The sequence below is a fragment of the Papio anubis genome, chromosome 4, assembly GCF_008728515.1.
Source record: "Papio anubis isolate 15944 chromosome 4, Panubis1.0, whole genome shotgun sequence".
NCBI classification, from domain to species: Eukaryota; Metazoa; Chordata; class Mammalia; order Primates; family Cercopithecidae; genus Papio; species Papio anubis.
Window position 1 is genome coordinate 51,059,052 of NC_044979.1, and position 17,942 is coordinate 51,076,993.

The 17,942-nt window shown below is 38.0% G+C and overlaps 1 protein-coding gene across 3 annotated transcripts in view; it reads right to left on the bottom strand.

Moving 5' to 3' along the window:
* Nucleotides 1–5,935: 5,935 nt before the first annotated feature.
* Nucleotides 5,936–17,942, bottom strand: part of SLC26A4 (solute carrier family 26 member 4) — a 53,813-nt gene continuing 41,806 nt past the window's right edge. For all 3 annotated transcript variants that reach the window (XM_021936156.2, XM_009203654.4, XM_021936157.2), the window contains 4 exons: nucleotides 17,201–17,255; nucleotides 11,379–11,524; nucleotides 8,951–9,034; nucleotides 5,936–6,157 (listed from right to left, as the gene is read on the bottom strand). In XM_021936156.2, the coding sequence (XP_021791848.1) occupies nucleotides 6,134–6,157; nucleotides 8,951–9,034; nucleotides 11,379–11,524; nucleotides 17,201–17,255 (309 nt within the window). In that variant the 3' untranslated portion in view covers nucleotides 5,936–6,133. The remainder of the gene's footprint in view (nucleotides 6,158–8,950; nucleotides 9,035–11,378; nucleotides 11,525–17,200; nucleotides 17,256–17,942) is intronic.

A 17,942-nucleotide genomic window follows, 5' to 3' on the forward strand; every position in this document is an offset into this window, starting at 1 on the left:
TAACTGGTTTAAACAGAAATATTGAGCAATCACTCCTTGCTTTGTTTTAGGGACCAAAACTTTCTTTATTACCAGCAAGTAAAATCAGAAGAAACAATGACTTCCACATAGAAACGGTAACCTGTTTATAAGGAAACGTTAACTCTACAATCTCAAATCAATATCTACTTCTACCTATATGTTTTTAAATAGCACATATTTCTTTTTCTACTCATAAAAGTAGTGATTCATGTAATTATAAATAATATACTAAAATTATCTTTAATGGATAGGCTATGAAAATAAAAATCACATCTGTGGAACAAGCCTTTTATTTCTAAATCACAAAAGCTAGTATGTCTGCTTTCATCTCTTACTCTCTTTGGAAACTAAAAAACAAAAGCCTCATTCATCTCCACTTTAATTTCACCTTCTGAATTTATTTCTGGATACCTAGATCACCTGATTGGATTAGCGAGGTAATGTAACCCAGCCATTTGTCTTTATCTCTTACCACACTGGAGGATAAAACCCAGGCTCCTTTATGTAGTATATAAGGGTTCTCATTTGCTGGCCCCAGGACACCTTGCAGCCTCATTTCTTACCCCTTCTTCCCTTACCCACTTAACAGGGAACTTACCGGAGAAAGGTCATAGGCTCATGTGTGTGTTCTAAAGGTCTTACCCTCTCTTACTCAACCAAATACTTCTGGGTCAGGGAATAGAAAGATGTCCAGACTTCCTTCTTTTGTATATGGCATAGGCTTGAAGGAATGGGTTAAATGATCCTGCTGTGCTGGTTTATTACAAATCGATGAGCTAGGAAGTGAACGCAACTGGAGAGAGTAGGCTTGACTACTTTGGTCAACATGCAGAAATAAGAACCATCCTCAAGTTTTGGGCAGTGCCACTAGTTTACAAATGCCTTGACGAGACTCATACCTGGTCTTTCTTGTGAAGAGCCTCTCCCAACTTGCAGTACTGGCTGGCCGAGGACTTGTAAAATTCCTTAACGTCTAAAAGATGACCTTTACATGCTCCCCAGTATTGCCTAGACCTCCTTCATGACTGAGGAGGCTGTGGGCAAAAATGAAATTGCAGAGAAAGAGTATGTCCTCATGGGAGACTCACCAGAAGTCATTGCAAATGAATTCTACAACAGAATATTCAGTGTTCAACTTACCCTGACTATAGGAAGTCTAATATCAGAGCTATTCCTCCATTTCAGAATGTCTTTGTTCAGCCATAAGTCTGGGAATGGTGTCAGAAGGAGAGGTATATCTGCACTTGGAGTGCATTTTTAAAAGGGTCCCCAGAAGAATTCTTGTGCTGATGGCATAGTTAAGCTTCTTGATTGTGGTGGTGTTTACACAAAGCTATACATGGGACAAAATTGCACAGAGTGCCCCGACACACACACACACACACACACACACACACGAGTCCATGTATAACTGGTGAAATGTGAATAAGGTCTATGGTTTATACCAATGTCAATTTCCTGTTGTTTTTTTAAATTGTACTGTAGCTGTGCAAGATGTTAACGTTGTGGGAGCCTGGGTGAGGGGTGCATGGGAATCTTGCCATATATTTCTTTGCAAATTCCTGTGAATCTATAATTATTTCAAAATAAAAAGTTTTAAAGGAGCTGGAAGGGGACTCAGCGCATTGGAGCACTTGATCTAAAACAATGCTTTGGGAATCACCTTGAAACCAGAAGACCTTGTGCAAAAACAGTACCTCAATGTTCACGCCCAAAAATGTTCCTGAAGAAAAGGATGAAGTGGGCTGACTTGGTTGGCATATTCAAAATGTGTATAGACGTTAAGAGGGCCTTTAATTCCCTGAAGCTCTGTTAACATACAAGCGAATTCCGAGCCACTTTTCTGGAGACCAATAGGTAAGGCAGACAGGCAAGCAGCTGAGCTGTCACAGTAAGTCTTTGGAATAGGCCTAAAAGCTCAGGAAACTCTGAATGTCTTATGTACTTAATGACTGCCATTCTCTAATTATGTTAACCTTACTCAGCATCACTGACTTTAGCTTAATGCATTCATCCGACAATATTTATTGCACCTCTACTGTGTGTCTGACACTCTTTACTTTTCTGAATACTTAGGATATGTCCAGGAACAAAATAAAGAATCCTGCCTTGGTGGAGCTTATGTTCTAGTATAAGGGAGGAGGCAGGAAGAGAAACAGTAGTAAGTGAATTACAGAGCATACTAGAAGCTGATATTAATGAAAAGAGATGGGTAAGGGGGACCAAGAATTCAGGAGATGGCATGGCATGTCGGGGAGGGAGTGTTATTCACTTCTCTGAGTTCTTAAAGGATATGATTGTACTGAAATCAATCCTCTATTTGGATTTTATTTTCCCATTATGAAATTCTCTACCCCACCATTCCTTTCTTCTTCTTAGTCTTTCTCTTCCCTCCACCTTTTATTTTACCTTCCTCTTTATCTTTCTTCCATTAATTTTCCCTTTCTTATTTCTCTTCCTTCCCTAATTGTCATTCTTTTTCTCTGTGGTTCTCTTACCTTTTTCTCCCTTACGTCCCCCTGTGACCTTCCTTTCCTTCTCCCCTCCTTGTTTCTATTTTTTCTCTCTCCTATTCTTTTTCTAGCTATTTGTCATTATGTGGCTTTCTTATGGAACTGAACTTCGTGTGATTTAACTAAAGTTTGTGTGGCTTTTGTTACCCTGTTAAATTGTTTACATGACAAATGCTACTCTAACTGAAACCAAACTTTCTTCAGATACCTAACCTGATGCAAATGGAAAATAACCCTAATTTCATTGATTCTCACCTTATAGATCTAAGCCCCAGATAGAGGAACCCTTCCCGCAAATATTTCTGGAATATGCAAGGATGCCTCACAAGAATGTTCATAGCAGACTATTCATGAAAGCCCAAAACTGGAAATGACACAAATATCCACAAACAGTAGGATGAATAAATAAGTGGTGGCAAATTTACAATGGAATGAATACAGCAGGCAGAACGAATGAATGATTGCTATATTGAATAAGATGGATGAATCTCATGATTATAATGTTGAGGGAAAGAGGACAGACACAAAAGAAAGGGGGAAAAAAGAAATAATCTTTGATTCCATTGCTATGCAATTCAAAAAAACAGGTTTTAGAAATCAGGACAGTAATTGCCCTCTGGGGCAACCAACTAAGAGGGAGCATGAGAGAGCTTATGCAGTGCTGGTGGCATTCTGCTTGTTGATCTGGGCACAGGCCACTCTGGTGTGCTTGTTTTGTGAAAATTCTTCAAGCACTACACTGTGATTTGTATCCTTTTTAACATATGTGGTGCCAGAATGAAAAGTTTGCTAAAATAATAATAACCATTGCACAAAATAAACTGGAAATATTTGGATAAGAATTACAGGGTTTAACTGTGATATTTGTGAGTAATGTTGTTTATTGCACTGATAAATCTACGAAAAGAAATTACAGACAAATGGAAGTGGTGCTATAAAGAATACCTCATAATGATGACTGATAAGAGCAATGACAAACTTAGAATGAAGTATTTTATTATATTTTATTTATTTATTTATTTATTTATTTATATTTAGAGACAGGGTCTTGCTGTGTTGCCCAGGCTGAGACTCTAACTCCTTGGCTCAAGGGATCCTTCCGCCTCAGGCTTCCAAGTAGCTGAGACTACAAGGGCATGTGCCACTGCTCCTGGCACATTCTTTATTATATTTAATAGTTTTGTTCAGAAAGGAGACGTCCAAGTAGTTTAAAAGACAACTTTACATTTATTTTTAAATGTGTGCAAATATTTTCAAGTGTGCATGATTTGATGTTGTAATTTATTAAAACTCATATACAATACTGAAATCTTACCCTATAGGTTAAAAATATAACAAAAGGCAACTTTAATTTCAAGTGAAATTTCCATTGATAATACAAAACTAAAAGTATGCTTACTATTCACAAAATACATAGAAGAGACAATATTCCCACAGTTTGCTTGGGAAACAAGCCACACTGTGGACTTACGTCATCACAAGTGAACCCAGAATTTACAACCTCTAGCCTTGTTGTAAAACCTAACTTTGGTATTTCCTTCAAAAACGTGAGCAGTGCGTATTTCCTTTATTGCACAAAGGTATTCATTCATTTTCTGTAAGACTATTACATTCACTCTGTTATTTTTTATTTTATTTTATTTTTTTTTGACACAGTGTCTCACTCTGTTGCCCAGGCTGGAGTGCGGTGGCACGATCTCGGCTCACTGCAAGCTCCGCCTCCCGGGTTCACGCCATTCTCCTGCCTCAGCCTCCCGAGTAACTGGGACTACAGGCGCCCGCCACCTCGCCCGGCTAATTTCTTTTTTTGTATTTTTAGTAGAGACGGGGTTTTACCGTGTTAGCCAGGATGCTCTTGATCTCCTGACCTCGTGATCCACCTGCCTCGGCCTCCCAAAGTGCTGGGATTACAGGCGTGAGCCACCGCGCCCGGCCTCCACTCACTCTTTAGAGAGATGATTTGTTGTCAATATAAGCAGGTAGTGCTGTGAAAATGAGACAGCATTATAATCCTAGTTATGTTGTAACCAGATTTACAACCAGAATTCAGGATCAACCAATTTGTATGATCATTAATCATATTCTTTCAGAAATAGACACATTGTTTCTGGTTATATTTCAGAAGAAAAACAGAGAAGCCATTCTACCTTTGGGCAGGGGTGACTACAGGACTTGAGTGTGTATAAATTTTGGTAAATGCAGGGGTCCTGGAACCAATCCCTGGATTATACCAAGGGATGATGTAGTTTTCAATCAAGCAAGACATTCTCAATTGGGGACCTGGGTATTACTTTTCTCTAGAAATGAAGTACAAGTTCATTCACTCCAGTGTGATATATATGGAAAAGTCCCCAGGACCAAAGCTTGTGTTATATATAATACCTAGAAAATTGTTGGCACTCAGGAAAAAATAAATAAATAAAAAGAAAATATATAAAAACTTTTGGTCAAAAAAACCTGTATTTTCCAGTATGTACATTCCAAATGAATGTTTTTATATTGAGTTCATTTAGAATGCTTTGTCTTTAAAAATGCACTTTAAACATAGACTACTATAGGCAGTTCAATTTTTAGAGTTTTTTTTTTAAGTGGTCAGAGTTCAGTTAAATATTACTTACTTTACATACTGCTAGAATTTTTGAGGAAAAAATATAAACTCATTTTAATAATCATGATTATATAAGCACATCAAAAAATTTTTCACTCAAAATAACACTTTTTTTGTCAGATTTTATGTAGATCATACCTATATATGCCTCCATGCAATGATCATTTCTATAGACTAAGATAATTAAAACTGAATTTTTAAACAAAATAATCTGTCATATATTTTTCTTTGATCTCAGTTGTGATCCATGATTATTATCATATCAAAAAATGACTTTTATAAACCATGAAAATCTCTTTATTATTTCATTTGTCTGCATCAATGTTTCAAAATACATTGGCCTGGTTCTGTAGCTTTTAGTTAAACCATTTCCAGGATCAAAGAGATCCTCAATTCTGGTTACATGTAATAACACTTCATTATTAGGTACTAAGCAAATTTGCATTTTTAAAACTCCAGCTTATTATCCAAAGTTATTTTCAAAGGCTTTTATTGATAAATGCATTAATAATTTTATTTCAGCATTTACTAAATGTGACCTTACATGGTGATCAGTGCAGCGCATGGATATCCAGGTTAGTCAAAAATTGATTTTTCTTTATGATTAATCATTCATGACTCACCTGACCACAGAGGCTGTTGGGTCAGCACTCACTCTGACTGAACAGAGATATGCCAGTACCCATGTGAACATTATTAGCAAATCTGTGACATGGATCAGCAGCGTATTATAACACCAGCTTATCCTGGACGCTGCCAAATTGTCTGAATAATTCTCACCATTTTGCACATGTTAGGGGTAAGGTGTTTATTTTATAAATAAATCCTAGAAACAGTCTTAGTGCTTCTCTTTCAATGGCTTAATAGAAAAAAAGAATGAGTGTTTCGAGTCTGAAGAAATAGTCAATGCAGAAAATGTTTGCATAGGAGGACGTTAGTGAGGAAGTTTTGTCTTGTGTTCCTTGCTCATAGAGACCTCCTGAGCCCACTTTCAGGATGCAAGTGTACGCATAGCCTGTGGAAGCAAGGGGAAAACAAAGTGTTGATACAACTGAATTCTCCTTAAGTCTGCATTATCTTTTTTATAAATATGTTTTTATAGTATTGGTTGCTTACTGTTACTCATCTTAGGTGTATAGCATCACAATAGAAATAGGGTAAAAACTTAGTTTTGTATTCATTATACTTTTTTTTTTTTTTTTTTTTTTTTTTTTGAGACTGAATCTCTCTCACTGTTGCCCAGGCTGGAGTGCTGTGGCGCGATCTCAGCTCACTGCAACCTCCACCTCCCAGGTTCAAGCAATTCTACTGCCTCAGCCTCCCAAGTAGCTGGGATTACAGGTGCCCACCACCACGCCCAGCTAATTTTTTTTTTTTTTATAGTAGAGATGGTGGTGGGGTTACCACGTTGGTCAGGCTGGTCTCAAACTCCTGACCTCAAGTGATCCATCTGCCTTGGCCTCCCAAAGTGTTGGGATTACAGGATTGAGCCACTGAGCCTGGCCTGTATTCATCATACTTTAATTGGATTTAATTAAGAGCAATGATTACTGTTTATTGAGCACTTACTATGTACAAGGCACTTCTCTTGTTACTTTACATGTATCCTTTAATTTTCACAACTCTGTGGTATTATTATTACTTTCCATGAAGATACTAATATGAAGACAGGATAAGTAATTTGTCCTGGGGTGCACAGCTAGTAAGTAGCAGAATGAGGACTAGCACCCAGGTCTGTCTGGTTCTAAAGTCCATGCCCTTGAAACCATTGTACTATATTGTTTCACCATCAATAGAAACCCTCCTTGAATTATTCTTTTATGCGGTAACCAATAAATATCCTAAATAAAGCAGTCTTAAGTTCTAATTTTGACGAGTTTTTACTCAAACTAAGGCTGCCCTATATCCATAGAGTCATAAACTACAACAGCTAAAAGGACTTCTCAGGTCAATAATGACTTTCCTGGGCTCACTAAGCTAGTGGGCCAACATGCAGGTACTGTGATTTTCACTGTAGCAATGTATTTCCTCCACAAAAATCTCTGCCTGTCATCCTTACTGCCTGATTTCACTAAAGGGGGTTGGATGTTTTTCTTTGCAACATTTTTTCAAGACCGAGAAAAAGGCAGAGAAGGCAGGCTTATCAGATTTGATTATGACACCAGGTAGGGGATAGTAGGGTAGACAATATCCTGGATGATAGATTTAAAACACGAAACTGGCCAATGCGGTGGCTCATGCCTGTAATCCCAGCAATCTGGGAGGCCAAGGTGGGTGGATTACTTGAAGTCAGGAGTTCAAGACCAGCCTGAACAACATGGCAAAACCCTGTCTCTACTAAAAATAATTAAAAAAAAAAAATTAGCTGGGCATGGTGGCGAGCGCCTGTAATTCCAGCTACTTGGGAAGATGAGGCACACGTGAGAATCTCTCAAACCCGGAAGGGAGAGGTTGCAGTGAGCTGAGATTGTACCACTGCACTCCAGCCCAGGTGACAGAGTAATACTCAGTCGCAAATAATAATAATAATAATACAAAATTATGTCAGTAAACAAGAACCAACAAGATGCAATCTAGCAGAAATAGGTGTAGTTCTGTATTAGGGTCAAAACTCAATTAAATAAATATAAGTAGGGAACTCTACTAGACCATAGTTTGTATGAAAATGCCCCAGTCTTTAGTTGGACCCGGCTCAATAGAAGCCAAAATTCTGATGTTGCTATTATGAAAGGAAACACATTTTTAAGCTATAGTAATAGAATATCTTGATGAGATCAAGGTAGGTCATGGTTGAAAAATCTCCATGCTGGCCTGACCACATTTAGGGTTTTGTGTCCCCATCGTGACCAGAGAAGCATTGACTGCATGTTTGCAAGGAATAGAAGAAACGAGAAGAGTCTCAACTGGAAGACAGTCTGCTGGAGACATGAGAACTATTCTCAAATATTTGAAGGGCTGTTCAGTGGGAAGGTTTGTATTGCTAAGGAAGGTAGATCTCAATTCATTAGGTGGTTACTACAGAAAGGCCAAATTCAGTTTTGTAAGCACAAGTAACCTTTAGAGACTTCCAACCATGTAACAAACTCCCTTGAGAAGCCACTAGTGGCCAATGTCTGGAAATGCTCACCTAAAAGCTGAATGAACATTCATCAAGGATGGTGTAAGAAGGATTTCTGCATGGGCTAGAATGTTAGACTACTTGATTCTCAGAAATCTTTCAACTTTTTACAATTCTGTGATCTTCCTTCAGTGTTCACCTCTTAGCCAGTGGTGAAGCTGCAAATTTTACTCAGATGCTACAAGTTCAGGCAAGTTTCCTAGGAATAGTCTGATGTCACAAGAGCATCTGAAATATACAGAATCAGTCTAAGGTGGGGAGAGTATGTTTTTAAAGCTGTTATCAGTCATATGAAGGAAGGTCATAGGGTTTATGTTCCTCACATACTATTCCTGAGGCTTATAAAATTCCTGGTGTAGAATTTTCCTCTATTCATTATTTTCCTATCGCATGGCCTTCCATCTCTGGAAGAGCAGGATGCGGAGCTGTAGGCAGCAAATCAGGAGCAGTGTGTTGGCTCTTGCCGGTTGCTGATCATCCCCAAATACCTGGGACAAAAGCTCCCCAAGAACTTAACATCTTCAAGGGAGAATTCTTATTTTCTCTTCTTCCCTGCTATCAAGCCATCTTTTTTACATTTGGGGGAATTATGTTCCCTGACAGCTCTTAATCAGATATATTCACTCTTTGTATTACTCTAATTATTCAAAATGTAATCCAAATATTTTCTTCAGAAGAAAATGATCATACCTCATCCTGGACATCAAGTTCTTCTTCAGTCAGCTCTGTTTCAATTAATTCAAGGGTATCTTTACAGTCTTGAATGAGGGTGATCTTGAAAAAGAGAACATAGGGTGGAAATAGAATAGCATCAACCCACCTGATGCTCCACTGAAAATGATATGAAGCTTTCCTGGGGCTTCTCATCTATCTTTACATACTTCAGAATCCTCTTCAGCTGTCTTGTTCTTTTATATTTCCCAACTAAAGATTTTTGTATATAATTTTTTTGCACATTCATAGGTGAACTGGTATAGTTCTCCATTGTCTAAACTCCTTTTCAGCTGTCTTCCCTAACCTCTCGAGTGTATGCCTCTTAACAAGTCACCCCCTCTGCCTAAACGATTCAGCAGTCAACAGTGCATGTCTCAATGGCTAAGCTAAGAGCACTTAGCACAGCATTGAGTGTGCAATGAATGCCCATTGAAGAGCTTGTGACTGATGACAACGAACAGTCACAAATGGAATTGGATGGAAATTAATTCTATTGGAGATGGAAACCAATGTCTATGGACTAATTTGGTTATTCAGAAAAGTTCTACTTTTTAGAGGTGCATGTAATTTAATCTTCTACACAGAGGAAACCTACAATTTTGGCTTTGTGTTTCGCATGGAAAAGGACATTTTCAAAGCAACTCCAAATATATATCCAGGCTAAAATGACATTTTGAAATGCTACTTAGCTACTTTTCAACTCACAAGTAGCCCAATTCTCTTTGCTAGTATGAGAATGAATTAGAGGGTTAAGTTCCTGTGCAAATGGTATGACATAATGGGAAAGGTGGAGGCTAAGTCTAACTACAAGTTGTGTCCTGAGATAGTCCTGTGATGGTAAAATAAAGAGATAGGAAGAGGGTTGTGTCATTGCAGTCACAGTATCTGTGATACAGAGGGACTCTTCTTGAAGGAAAGTACCACAGGTGAGGTTTATCGTCATTCACCTACTTATCACATGTAAAGCTTTGTGCTAGACTCTGAGAAGACACAGAAATATGAGCCTCTTGATCTCACAGGCCACCAGGAATGTCCAACCCACTGTTTAGTGGACCAGTAAGTATATAATACAAGCATTCCATTATGCTTAGTCTATTTGTTCAGGGTCAAAAAAAATCCATCCCAGTCACTCACAATGCCTCCCGGATTGCAAACAAAATTGAGTCTAACCTAGTAGGTACACTCTTGGTTAGTGGTTTTTATGACATTCATGACCTAACATCTTAGTAAGAATGGGTATAAACAAATAAAATAACTGTTTTCATGTTGAGAAAGAACTTGATACCTTGGTTTCATTTTACTTTTAATTTGGGTCTCTTAAAGATACTTCATATGATCCTGCTTTCTTATCACCTATGGGTTAGAGAATTTTAAGTTGGATAGAAAAAGGTTTATGAATTTTCAATGTTAAACAGTTTTTTTTCTTTAGATTTGTAGCTTTACTCTTTTTTTTTCCTTTTTTGTTTTTAAGATCCACAGCTTGGTAGTCAGGACTAGTATTTTACCAAGGAACACTAAATAGAACAATCTCTCCACTGCCAGTGCCTAAAAAGAATAATACAATATCGTTTCCTAAGTTGGTTTTCTTCAATCAACTGCCAATCTACAATAAGGATGTACTTATTCTATTTTTAGAAAAATGGGAAGCAATTTAAAATATCCACTATGACACTGGAATCATTATCGTTATTATATCTTGATAGGTATTTGCTTTAGTTTCCTAAGTTCACCATGAGAAATGAGATTCTTGTACCACCAGGCGCACCATTAGGCCAAGCCCAACGAACCAGACCAGAATGCTCACCTCTTCTGGGTATTTGACAGAAAAACTAACAAAATAATACCCATAGGAAATCAGGGCATATTCTGGAGCCAGACGCACTACTGTTGTGCCACGAGGCCTCCCATCAGGGCCTATTCTATTTTGTAGGGAAAAAACCCTGGGCTTATTTGTGGCTTGATTTTTTAATTGCTTTTGCAAAGATCGCTTATGGCCTGATGGATCCTGTTTAAAGGCATTTATAATTCAAGGTTTTCCAGATTGCTGAGAATTTAAGTGGAATTTATGTGCACAAATCACAGATCACAGAAGATCAAAGATTCAATATTCTAAAAAGGCATTATAGCTAATGCCCACTTTTATTAATAAAACTACACATTGTAGAACTATTAAGTACTGGATACTACCAGGTAATTTCCTATAAACTATATTATTTAGTCTTCATATCTACCTAGCAAAGTTAATGTTTTTACTTCCATTTTACTGATGAAAAAACTGAGGCTCCAAGAAGTTATGTAGATAGCTTAAAATTCAACAGCTAGACTAGATTTGTGTAATGTTTGCCATTTATAGAAATCATGATAGTTTAGAAAAGATACATCTGTAGAAAGGTTGAATATTTACCGTTTCTAAAATGGAATCTTGACCCTCTTGGGATTTCACCTGGTTCTGTAGATAGAGTATAGCATCATGGACTGTCAAAAAGAATGTGTCCTTTCTAATGTTGTCGTCAAAGAACCCACATTGCTCCAGCTTTTCTATCACATAATCTTCAAAAGAAAGACACAATGTTTTGTTAGTTCCTAGGAAAAGAAATCTTTTGTTTGTTTTTGAGACAGAGTCTCATTCTATTGCCCAGGCTGGAGTGCAGTGGCACAATCATTGCTCACTGCAACCCCCACCTCCCAAGCTCAAGTGATTCCCCCCACCTCACCCTCCCAAGTAGCTAGGACTACAGGCACATCACATCATGCCCAGCTAAGAAAAGAAACTTTTAAGCATCAACCTATACTAAGTTTCTGTAGCTCTTCCTTTTATTTATTTATTTTTCTCGTATCCAAAATGTGACCCAGCTTTGAAATGACAGTTTCTTTTCCAGTAGCATATAGAATGGTTATTCCATAACTGGTCGTAGTCAACCTTGGTGCACGATCATGTCACTTTGGCCAAGCCAGTGTATCCATCCTCCTACTGCTGTGGGCCAGGTTGCTAACGTTTCACAGCTGTGCCCTTCTCTGGAGACTTCCTCTTGCCCACTGGGAGCTGTGTCATCTAAAGAGGACTGGGCCTGTAATTCCAGCGCTTTGAGAGGCTGAGGAGGGTGGATCACTTTGAACCCAGGCATTCTGGGCAATATGGTGAAACCCCAGCTCTACAAAAAAAAAATACAAAAACTAGCCAGGTGTGGTTGTGTATGCACCTATAGTCTCAGCTACTCAGGAGGCTGAGATGGGAGGATCACTTGAGCCCAGGAGTTTGAGGCTGCAGTGAGCCACGATTGCACCACTGCACTCCAACCTGGGTGACAGAGCAAGACCCTGTCTCAAATAAATAAGTAAATAAAGAGAATTGGGAGGTTTCATCCCCACGCATGGCTGACCTGCAGCCACTGACTGATTGATATTGGGGGAGAAAGCAGGTCCCCTTGTCTCAAGGAGGCATAACCTTCTGGTACTCTTCCTGTGGTGGTGCTCCCTGTGAAATCAGGAATCTATGCTGGACTTCAGAAACCATGTCTTTCACCAGCTTCTTCCCCTTCCCTATCCTGCTTCCCTCACTGCTTCATAAATTTCCTCAGGTGTGCTCTCAATAAATCACTTGTGCAAGAATCCCCATCTTGGGCTCTGCTGCTGGAGAATTCAACCTAAGCGTTAGCACTTTCCTACACACATACATTCATAAAGAGACAGACACAGAGACTCACACCCTTGAGAGTCCTCCTGTTGCAAGGAATCTAAGTAATCCCCAGCTTTGCTCTCCTCATAACAATATCCCCCCATTGTCAATATCCACCCCACCCCCACCCACTGTCAAGACACACATTTCCATACATTACCAGCTCTATGGCACAAATTGGAAGTAGTATCTTTCTGGGTTTAAAAATGTTCTCAGAGTTTTTATGCTTTTTGTTTTATTTTTGTTTTTGTTTTTTAAATAATAATAAAGATGGGGTCTTACCATGTTGCTCAGGCTGGTCTCAAACTCCTGGCCTGAAGTGATCCTCTGACCTTTGCCTCCCAAAGTGCTGGGATTACACATGTAAGCCGCCATGCCTGGCCTATTTATTTATTTAAATCTTAACTCTAGCTTGGCAATCGGAGGTTATTTAAAGGTTGTTTCTAAATATGGACTTAGGAAGGAAATCAAAACAAGGCAGAAAGGAACCAGTAGATAGGAAAGATGTGGGAAAAAATTGACAAGTATGAAGATACAAAGAAAATTGAAAAGAGAGTAATTTTTTCTTTTGTATAGGAGAGAACCTTATATGGTCAAAATGATAAGGAGAAAAGAAAAGTAAATCTTTGTCCTAAGGTACAATGCCAATTTTAAAAAAGGAAGTATAGGACAAAATGAAGGTTTAAGCAAGTTGTAGAAGGTTTGTAGAAGATAAATATCATGAAAAATTTTATGTGATTGAGTTGGCTAAAATTAGAAGGGAATCATTTATAAGTTTTATAAGCTCAATAAAAATTGAGCATTAATATTAAAGTACACTGATGGAAGGCTAAAGTTTCGGCCCATGTGTTGGAACAATAGAGTTTTCTCAGAGGATTGGTTTGCTCTTAATAGAAAATTGTGAGAGGATTTTCTTTATCTTCTAGGTAACTGGCCTAGAAAACAGGGATTTCATGTTTCATCAAGATAACTCTTCTTGTGCTTTGTGCCTTTGAACTCTTTTGTCACTTTGGTTTTATTTCATAGTGACCTATGATCCTATTTTGATCAAATGTTTTAAACCTTTGGTGTTTGACAAACTTCTCAAAAATCAAAATTAAGTTTTTTTGACCTTGAACTAACTTTGGGATGTTCCAGAGGACCCTGGAATTTCTTAAAGAATCTGTAAAGGAGAGATGTTAAACCAAGTGGCCTTATGTTAAATTATATGAGAAGCACTGTTAAAATAAGAAATGATGTTTAACCTTCTTTGAGCTATATTTATATAGATATGGTATTAATATGCTCCAAAATTATATAACATTCCTAGAAATGTGATATGTCTTGGTATAAATGCTACCAGTCATAATTTTGGTTATTTTAAATTGTTGTGTGCCACAGAAATAACCAAATATCCTTGTCAACTGGGTAACTCACTGGGTAACTCAGATCTTTAAATATAGCCACTTTAAGTCTTCTTGTCCACAGTTAATTGTTTTGTTCTGATACTTTTTCTGAAAGCTCTTTGTAAGCCATTGTAATTCTAAAATGCTGTGACTTCAAAGAGTCATATGGGAAGAATGAAAAGGACTCTGACAAATACAAGTTTCTAATAACTTTGAATTCATACCATTCGATGGAATTAAACTGCCAGCCAAGATCAAACAGAGCAAGAATTAATTACATGAGACTGAATGAACTGATGAAGAAGAATTATGGGTTTTATGGCTTTTTTTATTTGAAACATTGCTGGTTTTTTTAATATTTGTTTTCAAGATTTAAAGAAAATTTTTCTTTAAAGCTATCTGTAGTTTAAAGCCACTTGGTTAAGCATACTTTTTTTTTTTTTTTTTGAGACAGGGTCTCACTCTGTCACCCAGGTTGGAGTGCAGTGACGTCATCTGGGCTCACTGCAACCTCCGCTTCCCCAGCTCAAGTGATTCTCAGCCTCAGCCTCCATGCCCAGCTAATTTTTTGTATTTTTTGTAGTAATGGGGTTTTGCCATGTTGCCAGGCTGGTCTCGAACTCTGAGCTCAAGGCAATCACCCACCTTTTCCTCCCAAAGTGCTGGGATTACAGATGTGAGCCACAGCACCCAGCCTGGTTAAGCATACTTTCATAAACAAAAATTGAAACATTTGCTTTTCCTCTCTACCTGATCCTTCCAGAATTTGGAAACTCTTTGTGAGTATTCTTATTTTTCTGGCAATATGATTATTTACATAAAAGTTCAATAAGAATCTGTTCTTTTAAATAGAATACAATTGGAAAACATTGGTTATATTATCAAGGCTTTGACTAGAATATCATATTTGAAAATGTGCACAGAATTCCTGGCTTCAAGGGCTCCTAGCCTTACAGTGAGTGAATAAAAAGTTGTTCCTTCCTGGGAGGCCCAGTAACTTCAAGATATTAGATACATCAGGCAAAGTCTAATGTCTGCCTTGGTTTAACTTCATAGCATCAAGAAGTTTTAAAAAGTCCAATCTGAGATTCCTTGTCAAAATTTCCGGCAAAGCAATTATTTTTTGGAGACGTGGTCTCACTGTGTTGCCCAGGCTATAGTGCAGTGGCTATTCACAGGCACAATCATAGTGCACTGAAGCCTTGAATTCCCGGGCTCAGGCAATCCTCTCACCTCAGACTCTCAAATAGCTGGGATTGCAGGCATGCAACACCTCACCTGGCTTGGCAAAGTAAATTTAAAATGAGTCACCTATGTAGTTATTCTTGCTGCACTGTGTAAATAATCAATCAGACCAAGTTTGAGACTAAACTTATTTTGTAAACAAATTGGTCTACCATGATTGTCTTTGATAGAAATGGAGGTGACTATAGAAAGAAAAACATATGGTTCAAAAGAAAAGCATAGTAAAACTGTTCTTAGACTGTAGCCCTGTTCAATGTTTATGAGTGTTTATTGTCTACCTGTAGACTGAACTGGATTCTTAATTCTTTTAGCTTTCACTAATATCTGGCTATAACACTCCAATGAAGACCAAGAAGTACTCAATTCCTGAAGCTCTGTAAGTTGAAGCTGAACAACTCAGCATACATTTCAAGAGGTGACTCTCATGCTTAAACTGTGGGCCACAGAGAGAGTTCACCAGAATGCTGGATGCCACAACTAGAGACAATAAAACTACAAACCAAAACAAGAAGTCGCCAACTTCATGCTGTAGACAGCTCCAAGACTGTCAGAACAAGACTCCCTATCATAAGATTCTTATCCCTTTTAATTTTCCCTTACTTTTGCCTACCTCTTTCACTTGGCAGGATAGTGCTGTAGTTAAAATTTCACAAACAGTAGCTTCTTTGGGTAACTTACACTTTCTGCTTTAATTTAAACCAGTCATGGAATGCTAGATTACCTGCTAACTCAACAAGGAAGCATCTGTGCAGTTGGTGACACTTCTTGTTGCACATATATAAATACATCAGGTAACTTGGTTAAAACAGGTAGACTCCTTGTCAGGCTATTCAATTTTAGTTGGTTTGGTTCATGGGAACCCTGGCTAAGGAGCATACTATAAACCCTTGGTGTTATCATCCCAATAGTCATAATAGCAGGTACGTTATACCCTCTCAAAGTTTTAAATGTTTCCATATAGCCACCTGTCAGACATCAAATGGTTTCCCTCTGAAACAACAAAAACTCAGAGAAATGCATGATAATGAGGAGGGCACCATAAGCTATACATGACCTCCTGAGACCAGAAACCGAAAATAATGGTAACAGGGTAGCACTGATCTCCTGCATTTTGTTCACTCTTACCTAGGTGAGAACCTGATCAAACGGGGGGAAATCATCAAATAAAAACGGTGAAGGCCGTTGTCTTAGTCCCCTTGAGTTTTGCCCTCCCAGAGCTTTGCAGCTTCTAGTAGCCAGAATGAAGGAGTAGAGCAGCCTTCGGTGGCTCAAGCAGCTGTGCCCATCCTGCGGTCATGCAAGACACAGGCACATAGTAAAATAAAAAATAAAAATAAAAGGCCATTGTTTTAGACTAAGCTCCTGCACTAGGCCCCAACAGACAAGACTAAAAATCAAAATGGAGTCACTCATGCTAAAGTTTCAAGTTATCCAACCTAAACTAAATTGTTATCTGACCTTTGAAGAAATCAGGAGAGAGGGGTAAGAGCAAATTCCCAAAACAGCCAGTTTAAATTTTCAGTTGGCATAACAAAGCTTTCTCTGCAATAAACCTCATACAAAAAAGTATCCTGCCATGACCTCATGTTAACTAATCCATTATTTTCCTATTGTTCTGTCTCACTGTCTCTGACTTGCAAGAAAAGTAACTTTGAATGGACTAATATACTCTTTGTCGTTTGCTTTTGCTGTCTTTGGCCTTTTCTGTCTATGAAACCGACCTCTTCCACTTAGTTCCTTGGAACACTTATTCTCTTTTATGGAATGAAGCATTGCCAGATTCTAGAATTGCAAATAAATGCAATTGAGATCTTTAAAAGAAAAAAAAAGGCCTTTAGACATAATGTGCCCACAGTCCCAGGTAGAAGAAAGGGCTTAGGGGAAAGTCTTACAGGTAGATATGTAGATATATGTATTTACCTTGGAGTGATGCAAAATACACATTCACATCAATTCTTTGGAATTCTTTGACAATCTAAAAATAAAAAAGGAGAGTTTGTAACAATTAATAACCTTATCTGCCCACAATTCAGTAGCATTCAGTTACTTGCTCAGGAGAAACATCATTACTTCCATGGTTAATCAGGACTTTAAGGAAAGGTTATTATTGCAAAACCATGGAGGTTTTCAACCTACAGTAATGGTATAATTAGGATTAGATCTCAAGAGATGGCAACATCCAGCGCTCAATAGCACAGCACCTGATAGCATGGAGGTGCTAAATAAATATTTGTGGAAAGAAGAGAGTACAGGAGGCTTCTTAATATAGGCCCTGCTGATTGGAGAAGAGATATGGGTGTGGCTATGCTCATCGGGTTCAAAATGTTACAACTGACCTAAAAGTCAAGGCCTCTACTTTGAATGTCAGTGACCTGACTGTGATTTCATGCCACAGCTTTACAAGGTGTTACTCATTGGGAGAAACTGGGTAAGGGGTACATAGGATCTAAATATTATTCCTTAAAACTACATGTGAATTTACAATTATGTTAAAACAAACATTTAATTTTAAAAAGTCAAGACACAAGACCCTTGGTCAATAATAAAAGAGAATTTGAGAATTATGGAGGAACACAAATTAAGACCTCTGTTCAAGTATAAAGTTTGGAGTCTTCTTTAGCTATCATAATATTTGAAAGTAAATATTTGTTGTGTGGGAAAT